Source organism: Podarcis cretensis (genome assembly GCF_951804945.1).
Source record: "Podarcis cretensis genome assembly, chromosome: Z".
Lineage (NCBI taxonomy): Eukaryota > Metazoa > Chordata > Lepidosauria > Squamata > Lacertidae > Podarcis > Podarcis cretensis.
Window position 1 is genome coordinate 14,455,258 of NC_137184.1, and position 26,383 is coordinate 14,481,640.

General features: G+C 43.2%; 2 protein-coding genes across 9 annotated transcripts in view; one reads left to right on the top strand and one right to left on the bottom strand.

The window, feature by feature from the left end:
* Positions 1-12,698, bottom strand: part of GFI1B (growth factor independent 1B transcriptional repressor) — a 40,574-nt gene extending 27,876 nt beyond the window's left edge. For both annotated transcript variants that reach the window (XM_079961456.1, XM_079961455.1), the window contains exon 1: positions 12,595-12,698. The gene's annotated coding sequence lies outside the window, so the exon portion shown is untranslated. The remainder of the gene's footprint in view (positions 1-12,594) is intronic.
* A 2,031-nt stretch (positions 12,699-14,729) lies between these two features.
* TSC1 (TSC complex subunit 1) overlaps positions 14,730-26,383 on the top strand; it is a 31,681-nt gene continuing 20,027 nt past the window's right edge. For 3 of the 7 annotated variants that reach the window (XM_079961220.1, XM_079961225.1, XM_079961226.1), the window contains exons 1-5: positions 14,730-14,855; positions 20,752-20,925; positions 22,333-22,436; positions 23,849-24,001; positions 25,309-25,453. In XM_079961220.1, coding sequence (XP_079817346.1) covers positions 20,820-20,925; positions 22,333-22,436; positions 23,849-24,001; positions 25,309-25,453 — 508 coding nt within the window. In that variant the 5' untranslated portion in view covers positions 14,730-14,855; positions 20,752-20,819. Of the gene's footprint in view, positions 14,880-14,960; positions 15,166-20,751; positions 20,926-22,332; positions 22,437-23,848; positions 24,002-25,308; positions 25,454-26,383 lie in introns of those variants that run through there. The other 4 variants (XM_079961221.1, XM_079961222.1, XM_079961223.1 and 1 more) reach the window with 4 other exon arrangements.

The window sequence follows — 26,383 nt, forward strand, 5'->3', positions numbered from 1 at the left end:
TTGAAGGGTAGATTGGAGGTCAGTGGAAAAGTACAGGCTAAGCTTCCTTCCAAGCCAGAGCCTCACATGAGACAGAGGTGTTAGCATGACAAAAAGTGTTGATGGCCCCTCTAGAAGGAATATTGGGCCTGGGCAGACAGAGGTTGCCATGCTGATGGTGTGGTGGTGGCCCAAAGGGCTACAATAAATGTGGTAATGGCTTACAACAATGGGAAGTGTGTTTGATGTGACAGGAAAAGAGAGGTTTTTAGAGCAAGGTGTACTGAACAGAAGTAGGGGAGAGCAAAGAGAGATACACCTTGAGCAGGCTGGAAGTCTGACATGGAGAGATGCCTTTGACTCCGGTGCTGTACTGCTTTTGGAACAAGCCCTGCTTGAGATGACCATGCTATAAGATCTGGACTCCATGAAGACTGAAGGTGTAAATATGTGAATATATCATATTTATTAAAGCTATGACAGTCTCCTCCACATCTTCAATTCTCCAAAGGGGCACAAACTTTGGGTGAGTGTCTGGAACCCCCTGGAATCTTGCTACCGCTCAGCAGAGAGTGGGGGTGGTGTCCAACCTTTGTAACACTGGTGTCAAATGTGGGACCTGTGCTTCTGGAGAGAAAGACATAGGCTAAAGGTCAGCAACCTTTTTCAGCCGTGGGCTGGTCCACCGTCCCTCAGACCATATGCTGGGCCGGACTATGTTTTTTTTGGGGGGGGGGAATGAACAAATTCCTATGCCCCACAAATAACCCAGAGATGCATTTTAAATATGTAAAAGCACACACTCTGCTCATGTAAAAACACCAGGCAGGCCCCACAAACAACCCAGAGATGCATTTTAAATAAAAGGATGCAATCTACTCATGTAAAAACATGCTGATTCCCAGACCGTCCGTGGGCCAGACTGAGACGGCGATTGGGCTGCATCTGGCCCACGGGCCATAGGTTGCCTGACGTAGGCGCAACATCCACCTGAGGTAAAAATGGAGGGGAGAAACAGTAACACCTTTTGAGCAGTTCAAGTTAGGCTGGAAAAGCACCAGGAGCGGTGATTTGATGGAATGAGGCAGCTGGTGATATAGTGGGGGAGAAGTCTCCTTGCATAGCAAAAATGTGACTCCATTCCAGCAGTCAGCGGTGGAAGAAAAAGAGAAAATGGAAGTGCCAAAGAGCAAGAATTGCTACTAGTTGAATTCTATACCACATGTGGGGAGAGTGCCCTGCTGGGTGGTGAGATGCTACAAGGGTCAGGGAGTGATCTGGGAGTCTAGCTGTCAGACCGCCCAGGGTGGCCAGAAAGATCCAGAATGTGGGTGGGCAGTTGAAGGGCTTGGACTGTGAGGAGTTGCAGCGTGCAGCTGAATGCAATGGAGACAAGTATGAGCTGTCTGGAGTGGGGGAGCAGTTGGCTCCCACTGAGTTGGAAGTTGTGCCTGAGGAAATGGAAGAGGCGCCAGCACCTGTGAGGAAGGCAGTAAATGCTGGTCTGTCTACCCATGGAAGAGGCAGCAGCTTCCTTTGTGCTCAGGGAGAAGCCAGAAGAACAGTGGGTGACTGCTGGATGGCTACTTTCAGGGGGTGCCAGGAGAAAGGGGATTAATAAATGAAAATCTGCCCTTATTCCCTTATGGGGGACACAAGAGCCCTTACAGAGTCCTGTGCAGATTCTCCATCAGTCGGAGGAAAAAACAAGAGGCCAACCAGAGAATATTGAGAAGTGAAGCAGCTCGCAAGCCTGATCTTTGTTGAACTGTTGCAACAGGGTGCTCCCCTCTCACACAGGAAAGGAGGAGGGACCCAGAACCCAGGTGTGCCCACCCTTATATAGACATTTTAAATTGGCCGCCCTGGAGTCCAAGACCACCCCCAGAAACATCATACATACATCACAGAAGGGGTGTAGCTCAAGACCACCCCCCAGATACATCATACCTGTATCACAGAAGGGGTGGTCTACAACAGAAATCTGAGTGCATTGTTTATCTCCTTTCTGGCAGACCTGTTAAGGGTCACTTGATTGGATACCCTGGGGAGCCTGGCCAGTCTTTTGTAATGACAAATACTTAGTTCCTAAGCCAGGTCACAGGCTCACCCTATTCATACACAGACATACCCTTAAGACAGGATTTGTGAATTAAAAGACAATGGAGAGACTTTTCCATTTCCTTCAACCTTGCAGAGAAAACATTTGGTCAGTTTGAGAGTGTTGCAGGAACCCCCCCACCCCAATCATTCTGTTTGTATAAACTTCACACACACACACACACACGCCACATTTCTGTTATAAATTCATAGAAAAATAGAAAATCAATCATGCATCGGATTTGCACTGTTTCATTTTATTTTTACTCCATATGACAAGAACTAACAAAGGAGGGTGACTTAGTCCTGGTCAGCCATAATCCCTTCACTGTCTCAGCACATACACAGGAGCCCTGCCCATACCAACCCTGATGATCCCAGACAGAAGACAATCAAGATCACAAAGAACTTGCATATGGGAGTGGATTCAACATGGACTGAAACAAAGGACACTGATCAGATCTTCCCTCAGGGGGCAGGAAACTGCAAACTCCCCTTTGTCTCCTGGAAATTCCTGGAAGTGACTCAGGGGGAGGGGGGGAAGGAGGAACCAGCCAGGTGACAAGACACTCAGGTTACCACCAACTCCTCCCTCAGCCCCTCCTTTCTGTAATGTATGCATGATGTTTCTGGGGGTGGGCTAGACCTAGAGGAGGGGAATTTCAAAAGTTTTTATAAGACTTTGCACACTATTCTTCTGGGTCTTTCCTCTCCCCTGCACGTGAGGGGAATACCCTGTTGCAACAGTTTAATAAAGGCCAAGCCTACAGGCTGCTGTTTTGCTCCAAGTTATCCTGGTTGGTGTCTTTGTTTTGTCCAAGGGAGCCCTCGGATTTTTCCGGTAACAGTTTGGCGACCATGCTCAGGGACACTTGGTTCTCCTGCAAAGGTGAGAGGGGAGATAGAGGGGATCGGGCGCCACTGGGCAACCTTAGCCCAGGGATCCTTCTTCCTCTCCCTGCCTCCTCTTTGCGGGCAGTAATCAATCGTCACCAAAAGCCCAACCAGGGGGAGCAAAGGCGAGGTCAAGCCGGCTAAGGGGAAAGGATCCCGGGATCCGCGGGGGACATCTTCAAACGTGAGTATGGTTTGAAGTAAATACATTGGGAGGGGGGTGGAGAAGCAGCGTCCTCACGACAGCCAGACTTTCCTTCTTTCATTTCCGACGTTCCCTCTCGGGGTCGGCCAGGAACGTTCAGCTTTATCCTTTTCTCCCCCGACCCTCCCCTTTCGGAAAGTGGCCAGGGAGGTCGCGGAACTTTACTGTCTGACGTTCCCCCTCGGGGTCGTCCAGGAACGCCAAAACCTTTCCCTTTCTCTCCCCCCAATTTCTTACGCGGAACGTGTCCGGGGAAATTGTGGTACTTTTACTGTTTTCCGACGTTCCCCCTCGGGGTCGTCCAGGAACGTCTTAATCTCTCTATCCCTTTTCTCCCCCGTTTTCCGTCTTGGAATTGAGTCCGGGAAAGCGTGGCTCTTTACCGTTTTTCTCTGACGTCCCTCTCTCGGAGTCGTCCAGAGGCGTCCTTCAAAGCACTCTCTCTCTCCTCTCTCTCTCTCCTCTTTCCCTTTCTCTCCCCCCAATTTCTTACGCGGAACGTGTCCGGGGAAATTGTGGTACTTTTACTGTTTTCCGACGTTCCCCCTCGGGGTCGTCCAGGAACGTCTTAATCTCTCTATCCCTTTTCTCCCCCGTTTTCCGTCTTGGAATTGAGTCCGGGAAAGCGTGGCTCTTTACTGTTTTTCTCTGATGTCCCTCTCTCGGAGTCGTCCAGAGGCATCCTTCAAAGCTCTCTCTCTCTCTCTCTCTCTCTCTCTCTCTCTCTCTCCTCTAATTATGCAAACAAAGCTGCCCCTCCTGCCTGGCGACCTTTGTTAGGGATGACCTGGGTACGTGAGAACGCAAGGTTGTTTGTTTCCTTTCCAAACCTTCATTTTCTCGGGCCTTAATCTGGCATTGCACTGTGCAAGCGTCCAGTAGGGGTTCCGAACTTAGTCTCAAAGGCTAGGCAGGAGGCTGTCGTGGAGGGTAGAGGGGGAAATTGTCTTGTAAACAGCGCTGAGGTAAGGAATTCCGGGCAGAGAGACCCGTGGTTTGAGTTTCCGGGCAGAGAGAGACCCGTGGTTTGAGTTTCAGGTTCAGGTTTGAGATTTCCAGAAATTAATTCGTGGTTTATAGATAAGTAGGAATTGTGTTAGTCAAGGGTACTTTGAGTACTGAAAGGATCTTTTATCTGTCCCCCCTTTCTTTCCCATTGCCCCTCTTCCCTTGTGTGTGTGCGTCCACTCTTTCTGTCTTTAGCGTACTTCGTTAACGAAAAAAAAGAAGAAAAAAGCCTAATAATAACATATGAGAGAATGGGAGCTCACTAAACACCCTAACTGGACTCCTCCTGGCAACAAAGCTTCCTTGAAGCCTTTTTGCCCCAGAGAGGATTCTAATATGCCCCTCCAGCTTGTCATCTCCAATTGGGAAAAAAAAAATAAAAAAAAAAATAAAGGGGCAAAATGGTCTTTCCAAGTACAAAGTATGAGACCATTGTAACTTTTAGTGGGTGGCTTAGGCCCACCACCTGGAACCCAGGGCACAGTGGCCACCCCAGGGATCCTTTAACAAAATCAGGGTTTGAACCCTTAGGGAGAGCTGAACACATCAAATTTGGGTTGTTAAACTAGAACCTAAAGCTAGAACATGAAACCGTAAATTTAATGGTGCTCAGAAGGCAGTAGATATAATAGCCCAGCCTGGGAGCCCATGCATTTGAGATCTTAGTTTCTCAAAAAAAAAAAAAAAAAGAAAAAAAAAAGGATAAGAGATGTACTCAAAGATTTGGAAATATTTAAAGGGTTTGTGTTTACATTGGCTCCGGCATCCACAGACTGTTCTTAAATGCACATAGTTTTTAAATTGCAAGCATGCTTCGAAATTTTAAATCTAAGGAAGCCATGTTGGGCCTCATCAGTCTTAAACAGGACCAATAAATAAATAAATAAATCATTAGAATGAAGTGTGCAAATGTTTGTTCTTTGAGAGAGGCTCCAAGGAGTCTTCCTCCGAGTAGCTTGAGTGAGGAGTATGATTTTAAGTTGATGGTAGATAATGTTATGTTGCAACGTTTGAGTTTATGAGTTTATATCCGTGTTCCAGTATTCCTTTCCAGTATTTTGAAATGTGCTGTGAAAAAACTAATGTTTCTGCTGCAAAAGCCTAGTAGAGCCAACTGCTCTCTCAAGCTAAAATGCAGTGTATGTATTTCATTAAGCATCTGCCTATGAAAATGTGTTCTTTCTAAGAAAAAATTGGTATTAAAAATTGGTTTTAAATGTAGAGGCTTCCATAGCCAGCAAAATTGTCTATCTGAGTCCAGTCCTGATATCAGTCTCTATAAGACTTCCTGGCCTCTTTTCTTAGAAAATGCCCACCTTGTTTCATTCTGTCTCTTTCATGTTTCCCCCCCCCCCCCACTTCTCCTTCTTACTTCTGTGCTAGGTAAATTTACTCCCAAGTAAGCTTCCTTTAAAGGAAACTGCAAGGGGGGGGCATAGATTAGGCTTACTATTCCTATGCAAGTTCAGGAAAAACTCACTTTTGTATTCCTTTTAAATCAAATCTATGGCTGTTTTAACTATGTTTTATAAGAGATCCTCTCCCTCTTAGGAAAAATGTTCACTTCAATCTTCCTTTAAAGATAATTTCTCTAGGAACTTGAAGGAAGCAAACTCACTCAAACTATCTCAAGATCTGCTAAAACGGCTCTGTGTAAAGTTGGCTACTTTTCTTTTTCTCTTCCTTAGTACATGATACGAGCATAGATGTTTCCTTTCCCAGTTAAAAATCTGTACTTAAATGTATATGTCCTTTTGGTACTGCAAATCTTGCTTTGAAATCTTGCTATGAACACTGTATTTAGGGTTGGACTAGATGACCCAAGGGTCCCTTTCAGCTCTCCCAATTTGTGGCTGTGTGGAGGGCCATGTGTCTGCAAGCATGTGATGAGTTGAAATTCAGCCCAACTTTGCTCTTTGTTTTTCTTTAAAAAAGGTGAGAGGTAAAAATCCGTGATGTTTTGAAGCAGAACTGGTAATTTCAAGCATTTGAGTGATTACAGTGTTTATCATTTTCTCTACTATTAAAAAAAAATAAATAAATCAAACTTCTAAGTCAATTCAAAGTTTAAGCACATAAAATACATATGAGTCTTGACCATTTATCCTGTAAATAAAGGGCAGCAAAATTTGTCTGCAAATGGTAAGGCTGAAATGACTGAGAATGTTAAAAAAAAAATAAAAAAAAAAATCCTATAAATTCTGACTCTCTGGCCATTTTTTCCCATATATAAGGGCGTGGCAGATTGTTCCGCGAATGGCCAGAGGGATATTAGCCCTTTCCTGTACATAAAGGAAGCAGTCCCTTTTGCTTGGGCTGCAATTGCTAGCTCTTGTGAATACTTAAATTGCTGAGTTTCTCTTTTTTGTTTTAAAATCTAACCCTATTTTTAAAATCTACTCCTTACCCTTCATTCCCTTTATTCAAATGGTAATTTAGCCAAAGGTTTCAACATTTTCAATAGTATAAAAGAGACATGAACTCTGCACATGCACAGAGGCTAGATCAGCAAAGAAGGGGGAACTGTAGGGAGTGAGAGGAGCTTGGGCTGAAGGGGGAAATTTATCCAAATTTCCTTATGTAAAACTTGGAGCCACTGAGGGAAATCACCCTTAATGTGTCCTTTCCTCCAGGGGCTTCGTAAGACAAAAGGATTAAAAAAAAACAAAAAACTAGCCCATCAAAAGTCAAGAGTCTTCCAGGTTCCAAATCTTAACATGACAAATTCTTTTCACAGGTAAATATCAAAGCGCTCCCACTGTGAGTTCCACTCTTGAATAGTCCTCCCCCCAATGAGATTTAACTTTTATAACAGGCTTTGTGTGCATTTTAGGAACAGCATTTCCGGACAGGCCTCTCGCATGAAATAATTTTTCCCTTTTAACAGGATATGTGAACCCCGATAACAAAGTGTTTGTCCCTTTTTCCTCCCACAACAACTTTCTTTCTGTTCTGTGAAATCCCTGCTGTAGTAGTGACTTCCATCTCTTTGTGGCTTTGACACTTTTAAAGTTACAAATAATCTCCTTTCATTTATTTAATCAGTTTTTTCATGAAATTAATCGAAGCACAACCAAGCATTATTTGTGGAATGGTATTTGTTTACCTTTTGCCTGAGCATTTCTTATTAATTCTGTCATTTTGGCTAGTTCAAGGTACTTGCACAACTTTAAATTGCCATTCATTTTTTCTTGGTATTAAGTCATTTCCCAGTATTTTGCTATTAACATTCTAGCCAATGTTGTCACATCAAGAAACACTCTTTTATTTTCATTGTTACTTCAGATTTCTTGAAATTGTGTGTCTTAGCATTTATTTATTTTTTGTTCCTCATAGGTCATTGTGTGTGTGTGTTTTATTATTATTTTAACCTTGTATTTTTTACAGTTCTCTTTCTCTCCAAAGTGAAGGAAAGCAAACCAACTTAGCAGATAATAACAGTAATTATATGGAAATGTGATAATAATATTGGAATGAATGAAATGCTTAATCCGCTAAGATTTTTATTATTTGCAGCTTCCCACGTAAATTGAAGGACATCCTTTTTCCCTTTTGCCCCTTCCCCTTACTAACTCCTATCTTTTTAAGTCTCCAAAACCCTGCCCCTTACAGGATGTCACTTCTACAGATGTGTTACTACAGACCTATGATGAAAAAGCTTCGCCACCACCTGCAGCAACAGACACCAAAGTTTTCAAAGTGGCCACAGCTATCTCTTTCAAAGGATATAGACCGCCGGGGGAGTGGGGCTGACAAAGGGGGGAGGAGTTGAATTGCAAGGACATTTTCTCACTTTTGAACCTCAAGATACATGCGTAAAAATATCACAATTGTCTCAAGATATGCAACTGATACTATTAGTTTGTTTTGTATTATGTGTTATTATGTAGGAATGTTGAAATGTGTCTGACAGTGTGTTATTTCCACAAATGGGGGGAATTGGGGCTATTTTTGTGGCTATTTTTGTGTGTAATTGTTTTTATGTTTAATGTCTTATTCCTTACACCCCAGTGGAGGATTCTCATACATTTTATGCTTTTTTACAGATCAGGCTATTATGTAGTCCAATGTTTAGAATTAGATAAATTTATAACCACATTTAGTTGTTTCACCTGGCACTCTGCCAACTTTACCAAGGAGAAGCTTCAGGAAGGTGTGTATGCTTTGGTTTAGCCGGAATAATCCCTTATAGAGTTAAATTGACTTATTTGGACAAGTGCCCTTTTAAGAATGGGTTTCTTTTAACAGATTGGTTTGAAAAGTTGAGAACCATGGGGCAAGATAAATTCAAATTGGACTCAGTTTGAATTGGGCAAGTGTATCCAGGCTGCAAGTAGCTTTTTGGTCCTTAAAGTGCAAGTGAGCAACTTCCCATGACTGCAAGACCAGAGCCTATAATAATAAAATCCCATAGAATGGCCAGGCAAGGACATTTCTCTCCTGACGTGCCCAAACCTGTGCCAGCTGTGGTGAGTGCCAGGCAACATGGTTAATATGAAAGCCCTAAGTGGATTCACCAGGGATTGCTACTACTGTGGCACGATGCCGATGTGAGACCACAGAAGAGCTACTTTGACACCTGAGAACACAAAATGGTGGGGGGGCAAAGCAAACTGCATTTTTCAGTCATTAGTGGACCTTCCTGCTAAATGTAAAGCATACGCCACTATTGAGAAAATATTTATTCCAAGGTGCTAAAATACCACAAGTAACTGAGCAACAAAATATTGATTTTACGTGATATCCTATGTCTAACTATGAGCACTGTTACACTGTTACATTTCTATGCAAATATCCTTGAGAAATGTGACATCCAAGTCCCTTTCAGGTTCACATGGACACACGCATCTGGGAGGGAGAATAGCAGGTTACTTTAAATTGTGCGGAGAAAAGGATTGCAAAGTAGCCACCTTTGCAATCTTATCTCCGAAGGGGGGAACTGTTGCAGGAACCCCCCCACCCCAATCATTCTGTTTGTATAAACTTCACACACACACACGCCACATTTCTGTTATAAATTCATAGAAAAATAGAAAATCAATCATGCATCGGATTTGCACTGTTTCATTTTATTTTTACTCCATATGACAAGAACTAACAAAGGAGGGTGACTTAGTCCTGGTCAGCCATAATCCCTTCACTGTCTCAGCACATACACAGGAGCCCTGCCCATACCAACCCTGATGATCCCAGACAGAAGACAATCAAGATCACAAAGAACTTGCATATGGGAGTGGATTCAACATGGACTGAAACAAAGGACACTGATCAGATCTTCCCTCAGGGGGCAGGAAACTGCAAACTCCCCTTTGTCTCCTGGAAATTCCTGGAAGTGACTCAGGGGGAGGGGGGGAAGGAGGAACCAGCCAGGTGACAAGACACTCAGGTTACCACCAACTCCTCCCTCAGCCCCTCCTTTCTGTAATGTATGCATGATGTTTCTGGGGGTGGGCTAGACCTAGAGGAGGGGAATTTCAAAAGTTTTTATAAGACTTTGCACACTATTCTTCTGGGTCTTTCCTCTCCCCTGCACGTGAGGGGAATACCCTGTTGCAACAGTTTAATAAAGGCCAAGCCTACAGGCTGCTGTTTTGCTCCAAGTTATCCTGGTTGGTGTCTTTGTTTTGTCCAAGGGAGCCCTCGGATTTTTCCGGTAACAAGAGTCAAAATAGTTCCAGGGCTGTTTTCCTGTGCTGCTTTAGACATGTGGTTTATATATTTATGTACGTGTTTGCTTGGTACATTTATGAACATTTATAAGATGTTTATCTTTTTATTTCAGGGAGCAGACAGCTGAATCGAAACAGGAGGCTTCAGTGCCTGTTGGATTTGGCGAGGGGGGAACGTTGGGGCTTTTGTCCCTTGGATGGCTCCAAATGGCCTTGAGTGGGAGAGGAAATGACCCAATGCTAGAAACAGTCCTTAAGTGGACTCTAGCAGTCAGAGCTGCCAAGAGCAATGCGGTCTGGGGAAGAAAGCCGCTGGGGAAGTTACATGTCTTTGTTTAGCAGCAGGAGCTGGGCCAGATCTAGGTTTGATGAGGCCCTAAGCTCCTGAAGGTATTGGGGCCCATTATATGTCCAGCTGTCCTTTGTCAACAAATTGTCGCTGTTTTCTTCAGTTGCATATATGCTATATGGTAATTTATGGACCCAATAGGTATCTAAAGCCATTTGCACGTAACAAAATATGTATTTTATCAAAGTAATTGTTGAACTATATAAAGAAATGAGCAAACCAGTGATATTTTAGGGAGCAGTCTAGCAGGCGGGGTCCATTATTTACGTCATAGGAGCCTACACAACCCAAAACACTGTTGCTGTATGTAGGTTTTATTTTATTTGTTATCTTATATTTTGGAAATCTACATCCAGGGTTTTTTTTCCCTTTAAATTTTTTTTGGGCCCCCAATAGAGTGGGGCCCTAAGCTAAAGCTTGTTTTGATTATACATAAATCCAGCACTGACCAGGAGTATGCAAAGAGGCGTTTTCTGGACATCTGTGTGGGTGGGGCGGGCCTGGAGATTCTGAAGAAAGTGCCCCCAGATAAAGCCTGGTGGCAAGATTTTGATTTGGAATATGGGGCAGGAGATGGGGTGGACTGGGCCCCAGGGAGGAGATTCCACATGTGCCAGAGAGGAAACAGCTGGGGGTCCTGGAATTGTGTTTCAAGCAGCTGCATAATTTGTTTTGCGGCTGCAGGTGTAAGTTTGGAAGCCCTGACCCACAACCCAGAAGGAATAGCAGGGCCCCAGGAAGACTGAACCTATGGATTAACCAACAAGGACTGAGAACTTTGTTTGATTTACTCAGTAGAAAGAATTATGTGGAAACCCCAGGCAGGCTATTGCAACAAGGAGAGGAGGATGGGTTTCTGCTGACTGAACAGATTTACAAAGGGACTTTGCCTGCTGCAAGTTCAACAAAGGTTTTGAAATGCTGTGGTGTGTTTTGTTTTCTTGAATGCAGTTGGTGCTGGTGGAGCAGCTAGTAAGTGTTTTGTCTAAATTACTCTGTTCAGCTATGTGCTTTTGCATGCTTGTGATAATGAAAACTGTTAATGATGTATAGGAGCTGTGCTGATAAGAAATGGTGAAAATGTTGATAGTGATGATGAAGGGCATCTGGGTTGAGACAGCTCTGGTTCTGAGGCTGGCATCCTGACTTAAACATGCTTTGGAAACTCATAATCTTGGCTTCCAAGTGTGAGTGACTGGGTAAGCTGCACTGGAATGGTTATCAGAGTGTACCTCAAGAGGAAAGAGAAAGCCTGGAGGATTCCAGGGAAGCTGGAGGTCACCTGGATATTAACTGTTCTTGTGTTTTTAAACATGTCACTGCACTATTACCTGCTTTGATGTGTTGCTCTAAATGATGTAACTGTTCTGTTATTTCTTCTGCACACCTATGGAAAGCTGTCTCTCTTTCTAAAAGGGTGGTAGTGTTATAGATTTTGGAGGACCTGCCTAAACCCTAGAAATTAGTAAATGGTAGGATTTGATTATTTGGCGTTTTGAAGGCAAGATTGGAAGTCAGTGGAAAAGTACAGGCTAAGCTTCCTTCCAAGCCAGGCCCTCATCTGTGATAAAGGCGTTGGCATGACAAAAGGTGTCGATGACCCATCTAAGAGGAATCTTGGGCCTGGGCATACAGAGGTTGCCATGATGGTGGTGTCTGTGTTTGAGTTGACAGGAACAGAGAGGTTTTTAGAGCAAGGTGTGTTGGCCAGAAGAAGGGGAGAACAAAGATAGATCCATCTTGGGCAGATTGGCTGAAGTCTGACAAGGAGAGAGGCCTTTGACTCCAGTGCTGTACTGCGGTGGGAACAAGCCCTGCTTGAGATGACCATGCTGTAAGATCTGGACTACGGCAGTCTTTGCCGCGTCTGCCCTTCTCCAAAGGAGCACAAACCCTGTATTCAATTCAACATAAATTTTACTGTCTATCAAGACCATTGATCCATAAAATGAAGGCAATAATCAATGTACTATAAAATAAATAAGACAGTATTTTAGATGATTTTTTTCCCCCCTTACGTGCACTGATGATAGTCAGTTTGGATGGGGGGCTTTTATCCATTTCTGAAGTCACACAATCAACCAGTAGCTGAAGTGGGTTCCACACAGTCACAAAAACAAGTCACAAAAATGAAGTCACAAGCCACAGTTACAAAAGCAAAGTCACAAGTCAGTCCCATAAAATGAAGAACAAGTCACAGTCAAAAAACCAAAAAAGCCACACAAACCAAAATGCAAAAAGGAACCAGACAATGAAAAGCGACCCCTAAAACAGCAATTTTACATTATTTTTATTAACGAGGCCATTGATCCATAAAATGAAATCAATAAAACAGTACAAAATGAAAATGTGGTTTTTTTATTACCTGCGCTGATGATAGCTGTAATAACTATATATAATGATTATAGTCATTGTTTGCATGGGGGCTCAGGGTCCTCTTTCACAATCACAATCGACTTGGCTCCTGGCATTCATGGAGGCCTCAGAGAGCTCCCGTGGCTGAAGCCCAGTCATGGAGCCTCTGCAGGGCCCGCGGATGTTGGGGATTGGCTCCCCGCATTCGCGGAGGCCTCAGAGAGCTCGATAGGCCCTGCGGATGTCCGCACTTGGCTCCAGGCAGTGGCGAGGCCTCCGAGAGCTCGGACAACTTACTTCCGGGTTACAATAGTTCGTAACCCTAAAAAACGTAAGTTGAAGAGTTCGTAACCTGAGGTACCACGGTAAAATCTTTTGGCTACATTTTTCCAGTTACATTTTTCTATTCTAGTTACACCTTCTAGTGTAAGAAAACACTTTTTTGAAAGATACAAAGAGGTGATACATTTGATAAGAAAAACACTTTTTAGAAAGATACAAAAGGGATACCTTTGATAGAGTCAATGGTTGGATTGCTCAGCTACATTCTTTAGTGGTATTACAGTGGTACCTTGGGTTACATACGCTTCAGGTTACATATGTAAAGGTTACATACGCTTCAGGTTACAGACTCCGCTAATCCAGAAATATTACCTCGGGTTAAGAACTTTGCTTCAGGATAAGAACAGAAATTGTGCTCTGATGGCACGGCGGCAGCAGGAGGCCCCATTAGCTAAAGTGGTGCTTCAGGTTAAGAACAGTTTCAGGTTAAGAACAGACCTCCGGAACGAATTAAGTACGTAACCAGAGGTACCACTGTACAGCGACACAGAAGTAAAAGATACAAGTAAAAAGATAAATTCTTTTGTTAGCATAGAAATACGTAACACTGAGAGGTTCATTTATTAACTACCCTCTCTGAGCATGGTTTCTCTTATGACAGCTCTCAATAGGTCTTTCCTGTGTCTAGCTATGGTATCTCCAGCTGCGGAGAGTGACTTATGAGTTCCTTGTCATGTACATGTGGGTTATTGTCCTGGAATATATTTAATTGTGCTTTTTCTGGAGTTACTTCTATTACCTGTTTCGTTATTTTTTATATTTCCTGCAATATTGGGCCATTGGCTCATAGCTGTCAACCTTCCCTTTTTTTGCGGGAAATTCCCTTATTCCAGCGCCGTTTCCCGCCATTTCCCGCTGCTATCCTGGATTGTTAGATATCCCGTAGACTCTCCCTGGAACAGGTGAGTCTGCTGATCCCTTATTTTCAAATCTGAATGCATTGGCTTGATCCACCTGGCTCTTCCTAGGTTCTTATGCTGATATATACAGTGGTACCTCGGGTTAAGTACTTAATTTGTTCCGGAGGTCCGTACTTAACCTGAAACTGTTCTTAACCTGAAGCACCACCTTAGCTAATGGGGCCTCCTGCTGCCACTGCACCGCCGGAGCACGATTTCTGTTTTCATCCTGAAGCAAAGTTCTTAACCCGAGGTACTATTTCTGGCTTAGCGGAGTCTGTAACCTGAAGCGTATGTAACCCGAGGTACCACTGTAATAGCGATCAATGTTCTTGGAATAAATGTAGTATTTTAATGCAACCGTGTCTGCTTTCATGAGACGAATGGAAACTCAGATATTGCATAGAAAGACCAAGGGGTCTGCCCTTGTGGCTTTCCCCTCCAGTGAGCTGCAGGCCTCTTCCTAGTTCTGACCATTTTCTAATTACGCGGCAGGCGGGTTCAAGTTGTCCAGGCCGCAGTTGCTAACGTAAACAGGGTGGGCGTGGCTCCCAGGGCCGAACCCGGTAGCACCTCCCTCCATCAGCCTTGCTTGTCCGTTTGCAAAAGTTTCCTCCCGCCTTTCTCCCCCACAGAGCGACTTCGCATCACATGACCCACCCCTAGTGCTGGAACCTTTTTCGCCGCGGGCCTCCCTCTTAATCACGAGACCTCTTGGTCGCTTTACGCATTGCCACCCTGTTCTGATAACCGTCCGCCTCCGCCCTAGAGCAGAGGACACCGGAGACGGCACACAAGAGTGCTCGGGTCTCAATGTCTTAAGAGAAGGGGTCTTGGTTGAGGCGACAAAAGGATGTGACACCGGGCGGGAGCGGGGGTCGCTTGCGTTGTGGGAGGGGGACTATTTTCTGAAGGAGGGGGCGAAGAAGAGAAAGGCGGCGGAGGGATATCTGGGCGGGGCAAGATGGCGGCGCCCTGTGGGCTTTAGGAGTCCTGAGTGGTAAACAGCTGAGCGTAGGCGAAGGAGGAGCAGCCGCCGGAGCAGAATCGGAAGGGTGAATATCTAGGTTTGGGGTTCGGTAAGAATGAATGGATGACAGTGGGGAAAGCAGGGGGGAAGGAAGAAGAAACGGGAGTAGCGATGAGAGGAATAAGGGGCAGTGGGGAAGGAGTGGTCCATCAGGCGAGAGGAAGCAGGGAAGAGGATGGAGCATGGGGGCAGGGCTGTCTGTGTGTGCATCGGAGCAGAAGGGAGGCGAAGAAACAATAAAGGGGCATCGTGCATTTAAATTGGGGCTTTTTGGTTGAGGGACGCCTTTTTGTCATTGCAACTTTTCAGTTTATCCGTAACAACGCCCCTGAGAGGTAGGTCAGGGAAAAGTGGTGTGTTGATTGGGGGGAGGGGGGGAGGAAGAAAGAAAGTGGCGATGCGGAGGGAAAGCTAAATATATTGTGCGGGAGGGTCCTGCGGGCAAAGAAATAATAGAGGTAATGCGTCTTTGAATTGAAGCTCTTGCTGCGGAATAGTGTTTGCCTTAAAACAGGGTGGGGAGAAAAATCGAGAAGATGAGGGGAAGATCAGTTCTAAGTATTATTTGGGGTAGGGGCCAAATGAGGAAGGGGCACGGTTGGGCGGTGTAGAGAAGCAGAATCATAAGACAGCTGCTAAATAATAGTTATAGTGCTTGTTTTGTGATCACAGTGCTTCATGTACCCAGTGCTAGTTCTATTGAAAGCAGACCTATTGATATTAATTGACCTAACTTACCCATGCATCTTAGGCATCAGTGGTTCTACTGAGTAGGACTAGCAGTTGATGCAACCAATTGTTTATTGTTTTAAAGCTATGAAGCAAGCCTTTAGACCGAGAAGAAATGGAGAATAAGGTCTAAAAAGGGGGAGGGAAGCAAGGGTAGGTGGGCTCTGTTGTTATGTAAGGAAGGGTAAAGGAACGATACTTATTTCAGTTTTATAGCTTTTAGTGTTATTTGTGTGCTATTCCTGTGAGGTGGGCAGGGCTAAGTAGAGGTGGTAGTGGGTAGAGGGGAGGAATGGGGGGGAGGGGGGAGGACAAAGACATGGGTGAATTGCCTTTGTGAATATTCCCCAGTCTGTTCTCTTGTGTTTAAGCTTGTTTTTGAAACGTCCTCTCCCTGCCCCTTGAACCAGGAAGTCCCTTCTAAGGGCCCCTTTATCTGAGATACATTTTAACCAGTGTTTGGCAAATCTTGACTAACCTGTTTTTGAAAATGGAAAGTTGGCTAGTATATATAGCCCCCTTTGGATCCTACTTGTGGGCTTCTCATAGGGGAAAGAAAATGCACCCTTCTCCTATGAAAAACATCCTGTTGACTAGCTCTAATTCAGAGGGACCCACAAATAAAGGAACAAAATAGTCTTTTGTTTTTAGCTGGATTATTTCTGTTGCAAGGCTTTCTGTTTTTCAGGCACAGTCAGCTGGCTTGCTTATCCTATTGTTGTGTTTCTCTGGCTTAGATTGAGAGGAAAACCACTCTTCCCAGGCATAGCTGTCAGTAGAGAGTATTCAAGGTGGCTGTATGCACTTAAAAATTCTCTCACATTCGTTTCTGTGTGTGTGGCTGGTGATGACTTCTGTAAAATTCTACTGACTAATACCAACTATGGCTAATTTGTCAAATTGGCAGGCATACTTGAAATACCTCAGGCTATCCTGTGTAATGAGCTTGTTACTAATAATACTCTCTATCACTTAAAATAAGATTAATTTTTCAGAGTTTATGAAAGTTATTCCTTACAGGCATTGATTGTCTGCAGGCAGGGAGAAATTGTGGACTGCAACTTCCTCCAGCTGTAGCCAGTATGGCCAGTAATCAGGGCTGATAGCAGTTGTACTCCACACTGCCTGGAGGGTGCTATGTTGGTTCTGTGAGTCACTTTGGTCCAGCAGGTTATTCCCTGGTTGGCTTGGATGTGAAAACTGTCTTGAGCTTTCAGTCTATTTACTAGGTTTTTTGGGGGAAGTCATCTTTGAGGTACTTGTCTATAGCAATCCAAAGAAGAATCCACTTCAGCAGAATTTTACAGGAGGCTTTATGATAACTATTGTAATGTGCAGTCTAAACTTTGTGTCCTGGTTGACTTGGCTGTGTGTGAAGGGAGATGACACCCTAAAAGTCTGCATTTTAAAAAAGAATGCGCTTCTGGATCAGAGTACCTTAAGGATCGCCATAGCCCTTATATTGAAGCTCAATCACAGGAGTTCTGTTAGTAGCCCACCCCCCACCCGTGTTACAGAGGCAAAGCTGGCCTCAACTAGAAGTCAGACACTTGTGGTTGGTGGGTCCACACTGTAAACACCCTTCCAGCAGAGATTCGGCCAGCTGTCCTTTGCAGTTGCTTAACTTTTATTTTTGTTATTTATTTATTATTTATTGCATTTTTATCCCACCTTACTTCCAAGAGCTCAAGGTGGCACATGTATTTCTACACCTCCCTCTAAATTTTATTCTCACAACAATCTTGGGCTGTTAGGCTGATAGTGACTGGCCCAAGGTCACACCCAGTGAGCTCTGTGACTGAGTGGGGATTTGATCCCAAGCCATAGTCCAATACTCTAACCACTATACCACAGTTCTAGTTACTAGTAGGTAGCCGCGTTGGTCTGCCGTAGTCAAAACAAAATAAAAAAATTCCTTCCAGTAGCACCTTAGACTAGAGACCAACTGAGTTTGTTATTGGTATGAGCTTTTGTGTGCAAGTGTGCAGACATTATTTTTTTGAGCCATGATAGAAGAAGCTTTAGATTTAAGTCTTACAGTTAGGTCTGGCTCTTTTGAGAGAGCCTTGATCACCAAACATGGTTAGAAATTACATTTTCATTCCTACAATTGTTCCCTGGTCCTCCCAGAAATCATGGGAGCTCTAGTTTGTCATAGACTTTGAGGGTTAAGAGACACTGTAATCACCTCACAGAGCTACAATTCCCAGAGTTCCCTAGGAAGAAGGATTAATTTTTAAAGCACTCTGGAATTTTTAGCTGTGTGAGCAATATAGGTGTCGCCTAGCAACTCTCGGCACCCTTGCCAAACTACAGCTCCCATGATTCTGCAGAAGAATCCATGATTGTTGCAGGTGGTATCTTAGTGCTTTAAGGATGTGGCACCTGTGTACAACTTAATATTGTAGGGCAGGAGCAATGGCCCTCTGGAAAGTCTCAAAATCAATCAATCAATCTTTATTACGGTCCAGAGACCCAACAAATCGTTACAAAGCAATGCACAATTCAGACAGCCTACCTCCAGGTTAAACAAGCATTGCAACCACTGATAAAAACTTTGCCACTGCTAATGTTCTAGCGTTTGTCCGGTCTTCCAATAGGAACCTGACATAGTGAGCCTCTGATTTTCCCGGGAAAGGTACCAGCAAGGGTGATATCAGTTCAGCCCTGGCTTGCTCATATTTTGCACAGCAAAATATGTTTTATAGAATCGATGTCTTGAGCACCCGAGCAAAGTCTGTCCTGGTAGGGGGCTCCTCTCCATCTGCCATCCAACACTGCAGAAGGAAAGATGTTTAGACTGGCTTTGGTGAATAACCTTCGATAATTTGGTACTGCCAGGTTTTTAATGTAAGGTGTTAACTTAAAGACATGCCCATATTGTACTCCTACTGCCAGTGGACTACAGATTGCGTTTGATCGAGATCGCAAGTCACTGTGTGTATTATCCCATACTCTTTGATTTAACGTCTTTTGGGCGCCTGCGTAACCCAGGTAATAAAGTTGTGGGGGGTGACAGACCAATAGAGGTGGCTTTTTTAGCCATGGTTTTCTGCCATTTGCTGACAGACTCCTCATTGGTCAGGTGTTGGTACAAACCCTTCCCTAGAGCAAACACTGAGATCCTGAGCCAGTGTTTTAGGGCAGCCCACCATGCTTTAGTTGAAATTGGGCGTTCACCAGCTTCTAACAGTAGTATGGAGTTGGGGACACAGTTGAGTACCTGCAGCAGAGATCGTAGAAATTTTGCCTGAAAGTCATCTAGCTTAGGCAGGTCCCCATTAGGCCACACATTTGCAGCGTACAGGAGTTGGGAAACAGATTTTGCATTGAAAACCCTTAAGGCTGCTGGAACATATTTGCCATCCTTTGTGAAAAAAAATCTGAGTATGGCTAGCTTTGAGATTTCCGCCTTTTGAAGGGAGGTTTGTCAGTGGTGCTTCCAAGATCCTGTATGATGGAATGTGAGCCCTAGATAACTGAAGTATTTAATCTGTTCAAGTCTTAAAATACAGTTTGTGGTTTTAGTTGGGGCAAATTGTTGAATGTAGGAGTGCTCAACAGCTATTACTCATCATCCTTTATCTTTATTTTTCCTATCCACTGGTGTTAATGAAAAAAAGTCAGATTTTCTAGCAGTGGAAAGAGAGTCAGCATTACAGTTAAAGAGTTCTGAACTTTTGCATTTTATAGATGTTTAAATTGCAGCCTGTTTTTTTCTGGAATGCTATTAGATGCTCTGTAAGTGTTTGGGATTAAAAAAAATAATAATTGCAAATTTGATAGTTCTTCTTTGGTGTTGAGTGCCCTTTACTAACCCATATATATAAAAGCTGTATTTGATGTTGGATGGCAGTTGCCAAATGCCTTAAGGATGGTTTTGGGTTTTTGTGCTTGGGTTTGGCTTCTGCTTGCAAAATGGCAGCATTGCCTGTCAGCTGTCACAATCTAAACAAATCTCACATAACTTCCTTTTCTGTTTTCCCTGACAGTTCCAAGACTCTGGGAAATGGCGGTTTGGTTCCGCAGCAACAGCTCTTTTGTCAAAGAATTATTGACGCTGGGTCTGTCCTGAAATTAAAGCTCTGTGCAAGATGTTGTGTACTATTGCTAGTAGAATATCAAAATAGCAGTGAAAAGGAGGTGATGACACTGGAGATGAAGACAACAGTGGCAGGAGTCCAGTTGACTTGGCACCAGCCAGCATGACTTGGCTTGAGGCATTCAGCCCAGTTCTTAGCATTAAAAGAAAAGCTAAAAACCTGCCCCCCCTTTTGCTGTTTGCTAGAAATCGGTGTGTTTGCGAAAATAGAATCCTGTAGGCTACGACGATTTCAATCAGATTTTGAAAGGCAAAAATGGGAAATGTCCAGAAAGTCTGTTTAAAATGCTTTGTTAGGGGTAGTGGGACAGCTTTACTTTTTGAATCTCAAGACGGGCCTGGGTTCAAATATCAGGCCTCACATACAGATTCCTGTACAGTGGTACCTCGGGTTAAGTACTTAATTCGTTCCGGACGTCCGTTCTTAACCTGAAACTGTTCTTAACCTGAAGCACCACTTTAACTAATGGGGCCTCCTGCTGCCGCCGGGCCGCCGGAGCACAATTTCTGTTCTCATCCTGAAGCAAAGTTCTTAACCCGAGGTACTATTTCTGGGCTAGCAGAGTCTGTAACCTGAAGCATATGTAACCTGAAGTGTATATAACCTGAGGTACCACTGTATTGTTTTAGCCAGCCTGCGATGTATCAAACTCAGTTTGCCTTCTGCAAAATAATAATAATGCCCTTTGTAAAATCAGGATAATCACCCTCGAGCTGACTATATAATCTGCTGGAAGCTAACTGTTAATTGGTGAGAACAGTGTACTCCAGTTATACTGGGAACAACCCCTGTATAAATAAAATAAAACGAGTATTTTTTGAACCCCATTGATATTTGCTGAGAGGGATTTAGGCATATGTTTAACTCATTTAAAGTGCTGAAGGACAGTTAATAATAATAACAAAATTTGCTGCTGGTGTACACCAGAATACTGTAAGTTTATTTCAGATAGTAGTAGTTTTCGTTTTCTGAACATGCATATACATTGAAAGCATTGGGGGTTGAGGTGTAAAGAAGTCAGTATTTGGCTGAAGGGGAAAAAAGAACCCATTTCAAAAGCAGGGGTTTTATTTATTTCTCTTGCTTCAGTAAGACAGAAGCAGTGAGAGTCAACACAGCCAGTGTGGCATGCACAGAAGCACTTTGTGTGAAGAAGAATGGCTCAGCATGGAAATATCAGCCATCTTCTGGCTGTACTGGATTCCCCACACCTGCCTGTCCTGGAAGGTGTAAAGACTGAGCTTAGAGAAATCCTAAACTCAGGTAAGTATCAGTCATGTCTCCAGTGATGTCCACAGAATTTCCGAAGTTCCTCACATTCTATTCTGAAGCAGCTGGCCCACAACTGCTGCTCAACCTAAGGTGGCCACGGAATACTGCTATTTTAAATTGTTGTCATAGTAATAATATACCACTCTCTTAGAAAATATCAGGGCAGCATACAGCAGTATAAAAATGTAAGCCATTGAAATCAGTACAGAACAGTCATTGAAACAACTGGCTTCTTGAGATTTAAACTGCATAGGCCTGCTGGCATGAAGTCTGCAAGAGACACCTGGAGAGTCAAAAGCAAGGGTGCATGCTGCATCTCTGCTGGAAGAGTGTTCCACAGCATGGGATTGGCTGCACCAAAAGCCGTACTTGTAGTTGAGGCTAATGGCACCTCTCTGATGGGGGCGGGCGGGCACTAACAGTTCTCCATATAATTTCAGTGAAGACTGGGATAGAAATGCTCAGGGAAGTTAAGATATCATGGACCCAAGTTTTTCAGGGCTTTGTATAGCATCACAAGAGCCTTGAGCCTGGCTCAGAATCATAGAGGCAGCCAACAGATGTTTAAGCAGAGGTGTCTCATGTTGCTGGCCACTCAGTCTTCAATTAAATCTTACAATCCCCACTGAAAAATGTAAACTTGTTAGGTGATAATATTTTAAATTATATAGCAACTATATGGGGTATGGATCAGTGTAGATAAAGGGTAGTCAACCTTTTTATACCTACTGCCCACTAATGCATCTTTCTTGATGGTAAAATTTCCTTACCACCCATCAGTGCTCGATGGAAGGATGGTTCAGCTTGTGCTGTAGAACCCCCTACTGCCCACCTAGAATCCTGAAACGCCCACTAGTGGGCAGTAGGGAGCAGGTTGAAAACCCCTGGTGTAGATAGACTTTCTGTGCCCTTCTGCCAAAAGACTGATACTTACTCACTGGAAAGATAATACCATGGCCCCCCTCAATCAATGGATAGAAGTCATGACAATGCTTGCAGCATACAAATGGATTGCGTTTAGACAGATTGTGTATGGATAAATAAATTGATATTTTGAATCTCTTTATGAAAAATATAATTTGTTAATAATTTTACATTTGGTGAAATAATTGTATTATTTATACACCCATATATTGTATTGTATTTCAGTTTCAGTCCCCCCCTTTCTTTTCTTTCACTTTACTTCCTTACTGAAAACTTTCAATAAAATATTAAAAATAAAATAAATCCTATAATCCCCACAGGATAAATGTTAAATCGCATAGTACTCAGTGGATTTATTCTGTAACCTCCTATATAAGTTTCTTCAAATCATTTCTAACCAATACATCTTTTTTGTGTATGTGAATGCACTGATCTGTAATTGTGTTTTCTTTTGGTGGCCAATAACCACATCAGACCGCGGGCCAGTGCATGTAAATACCCTGGTGGATTCCTACTTGGAAACAAGTTCAGAGCAAGTCTTGCACGCCCTGTGCACTCTTCAAGAGCCGCACGACAAGGTAATGCACACGTATGTTGTCATAAGAAATGTTTCTCCAGAAATTGAGAAAACACTAAATGGAAGAAGGGATGTTTGAAAAGTCTGCCATGTGTAAATTGAGCTGAAGAATTGCTGAGCTGCTTTAAAAAGCAACAAGACGGGCCCACTTAGATCAAAAGATGAGTGTGGCTGAATGAAGCCAGTGGCCCATCTAGTCCAGCATCCTGTTCTCGCAGTGACCAATCAGATGCCCATTATGGAAAGCCTGCAAGCGATACCTGCGTGCAGCAGCTATTTTCTCATTTCTGATTCTCAGCAACTGGTATTTAGGAGATGCAGCCTGTAACAGCAGAGGTGGAACATAGCTACCGTGGCTAGTAGCCATTGATAGCTTTATCCTCCATGATTTTGTCTGATCAACTTTTTATTTATTTAATAAATCTTATAAAACTGCTTGATTGTGTGTGTGTGTGGGGGGGGGAGATACCTCAAAGCAGTTTTTAAAAGCCATTGAAGTTGGTGTCCATCACTGCCAATCACTTCCCATGTGACTGTACGTGCCTCTGAGCAGCTTCTTCCATGGTCCAGTCTTGAGCATGTATGAATGAAGCAACCTTGTAAATTGAGCCAGTTGTGGGTCTTTAATTGTGGTACTGTTCTTGAACCACAACCACTAGTTAAATGAAACTGCTGTGGGGTGTGTATGTTTTACATTTGCACTTGTTTGTATTATTTTCAGAATGTTTCTGAATGCCAGCCAACCATGTCCCTAAACCGATATTCCCAGCATTCAGCGGCCATTGAGTCAATATTGGACTGTTTTGGAGTTGTTGCCCTTTTTTAACCTCCTTAATGTCTCCCCCAAAGATTGAGTGATTGTTCTGCAAACTTTGGGGTTCCTTCTGAACATGCTAATCTCCTCATGCTTTTCAGTGCCCTCCTTTTTACTATAATCCTGTTGGCATTCATTAGTTGCATTGGTTCTTGGAAGGAGAGATTTTTATATTGCAAGCCACTTTGAGTTTATTTTATAGTTAAAGGTGGGATGTAAACAATTAAATATTTATTTCATTCAGTTTATATACAATATGATGGTAAAAAAGTAGCTTTAAAAAAGAATAGAGCAAATTAACAGTAAAAACATTCAAATAATAATTGAAATCAGTGATAAGCTAAAAACTGATAAAAACACATATTCTGCTTTCAGAATGTTATGTGATAGCCAGTTTTGCAGATGGAAGTGGTCAAGTGAGCATATTCATGGGGTAAGGTGATCTAACAGGTGAACCAAGGCCCATGTTGTTATTTAGGAGTGCTTTGAGAGGCCTATGAAAGAGAGTGAGAGCAGGTTCAGTTATATATTTCGGCTTCCCTCCAGGTAAATTCTCCATTTGCTTTTATCACAAGTTCTCTCTTTTTTATTTCTCTTAGCACCTTCTGGACAAAATCAATGAATGTATGAACAGGTCAAGTACCCGTCTTTCCGCCCTCTCACTCCTTGGGCATGTGATAAGATGTCAGCCATCTTGGAAACATAAGCTTTCTCAGGCGTCTGTCCTGGTTACGTTGCTTAAGTGTCTTAAGGTACGGATGCTGTGTAGTTGCAATTCTTGTTTATTATATGTTTCTGTGGAATGTGATGACTTACAGTGACCTCTCACAACTTGGTTTCCTCCAGATGTTCAGTGCTAAAACTTGCATCATCCCTGTCTATTGGCTGTGTTAGCTGGGGCTGATGGGAGTTGTAGTCAAACAACATTTGGAGGGTGCCAGCCTGAGATACAGAAACAAAACCCTTTTGGACAGTGGTCACTGCACACTGTGGCTGCAATGCAAACCTTTGTGAATGGCATCCAACCTAGAACTATTCATCAGGTAGGGCACATTCACATAACACCTTTATCACTTACTGATTTCTCTTCGATCATGCTCCTGCCATAGTGCAAGGACAGATAATGAGTCAAAGCCTGTTCCTGTTCATGCAAGTTGGATCAGTTCCCTTCATTCATATCAGAATTTTCTCTTTTCAAGGGATGTAGGCTTTAATTCTGAAATGGATCAATAAAATCAGAGTGGTAAAGTCTCCATTATAAGAGAGAAAATCTCAAAACATGGTGAAAATAAATAACACCTCTTTCTTCACAGCTGGGTTTGAGTTTTTTTTGTTTTCATTGGGCTGTGTCCTACTCAGAGTAGAAAAGTTGAAATTAACAGACCCAAGCTAGTAACCTGTTACTGTTTTTAATGGGTCTGCTCTGAGTAGGACTAATATTTGATCCAACTCAGTGTGTTTTTACAACTATTGTCCCAAATAGGGTCTTTGCTGTTGGCTCTCTCCCCCCCTCCCCACACCCAGTGTAGCTTTGACCAAGCCTCTCAAACATTGTTTCACATTTTAAATTTGGCACTTAACTCATATTCTGTTACTTTTATTGAACCCTGTTTATGTAAAAAGTAGAGTAGGGAAATTAAATAACCCTTTTTTAAAAAGGGAGTTTGTGAGAAATTAAGATTGCTTTAAATATGGTGGAATCATTCAAAGTTTCCTACAAGTAGAAAACTAGGTGTTGTGCAGAGGGACCTAAACCCTTCTACCTGACATGCTGCTTTATATGTAAAATGTTGGGTTTACTTCATCTGTAGGAGCATAAAAGCATGTGACACTAGTGGTGGCGAAGTACTGCATTTCGGGAAACCATTTACCACGTTGTAAGGATTGTACAAATGCAGTCTCTGCTAAGGAGCGTTGAAAGAGCTATTGATATCCTAACTGAACCCACAGAAACGAAGGCAATGGAGCAGAGGGCTTTCCTAATACTTGTGATGCATCTGTCAGGAAATCTTAAACCTCTGGATAACTCTCTCTCCCCCCCCCCCCTCATCCTTTGCAGAGTGACGCGGATGTAGTGGTCCTCATCACAGGTGTGCTAGTGTTAATAACGATGCTGCCAATGATCCCCCACTCTGGGAAGCAGTACCTGCATGACTACTTTGGCATCTTTGGTCGCCTTGCTTCCTGGAACTTGAAGAATCCAGGTGAGATGCTAGAAAAGGTCTGCTGTGAACAAGCTTATCCTTGGGAACGTCTGTAGCTCAGTGGTAGGGCATCAGCTTTGCATGCAGAAGAGCCTCTGCCAGTCAGCATAGATCAGTGTTGTTGAACCTTGGGTCCCCAGATGTGATTGAACTACAACTCTCAGAATTCACAGCCAGCTTAGCATGATGGTCAAGGATGGCAGGAGTTTTAGTCCACCCACATCAAAGTAACCAAAACCGAACAGCTCTCACTGTAGCTAAATAAACCAAAGGCCTGGCTCAGAATAAGGCAGTTCACTAATTCTCCCATCCTTGCCAAAGGTTCTAAATTCAGACTACAATTCTGGCCATGGATACACAACCCCCTGAAATTGTGGCATTGTGTTTTCAGAGTGTTGGACCTGGGAGACCAGGGTTTAAATCCTGACTCTTGCCTTGAAAGCTCATTGGGTAACATTGTGTCACAGTCATTGTGTCTCAGCCTGACATTGTGCTTTACAAGAAGCAGCCCTTGAAATTGACTGGAAACTTCTATCAGTGCAAAATGCAGCAGCCAGATTACTGGGGCTTCATTTTGATCTTTCATCATCTGGGTTTTAAATTGACTACTTTGAAGACACACTTGCATTCTGACCTCTGACACCCGAGATGTAAATTTTCAGGACACACCATGTTTTTGTGATTGTAGGTTATTTTTAATGTTTGCATTTTAAATTGTTGTAAAGATTGTCATCTAATCTCCATTTTAACAGATTGTCCCAGAGTGAGCCATGGAGTTTAAATCAGACTTGTACACAGTGTTCCAAAAATGAAGCCATATTTTCCTAAGGTGCTGAACTCACAGCCAGTTCTGTTCAAAATTACTCTCCCCGCTATCTTTGTGCACCTATGGAATTGTGGCACTTACTATGATAATATTTACAGCACAGC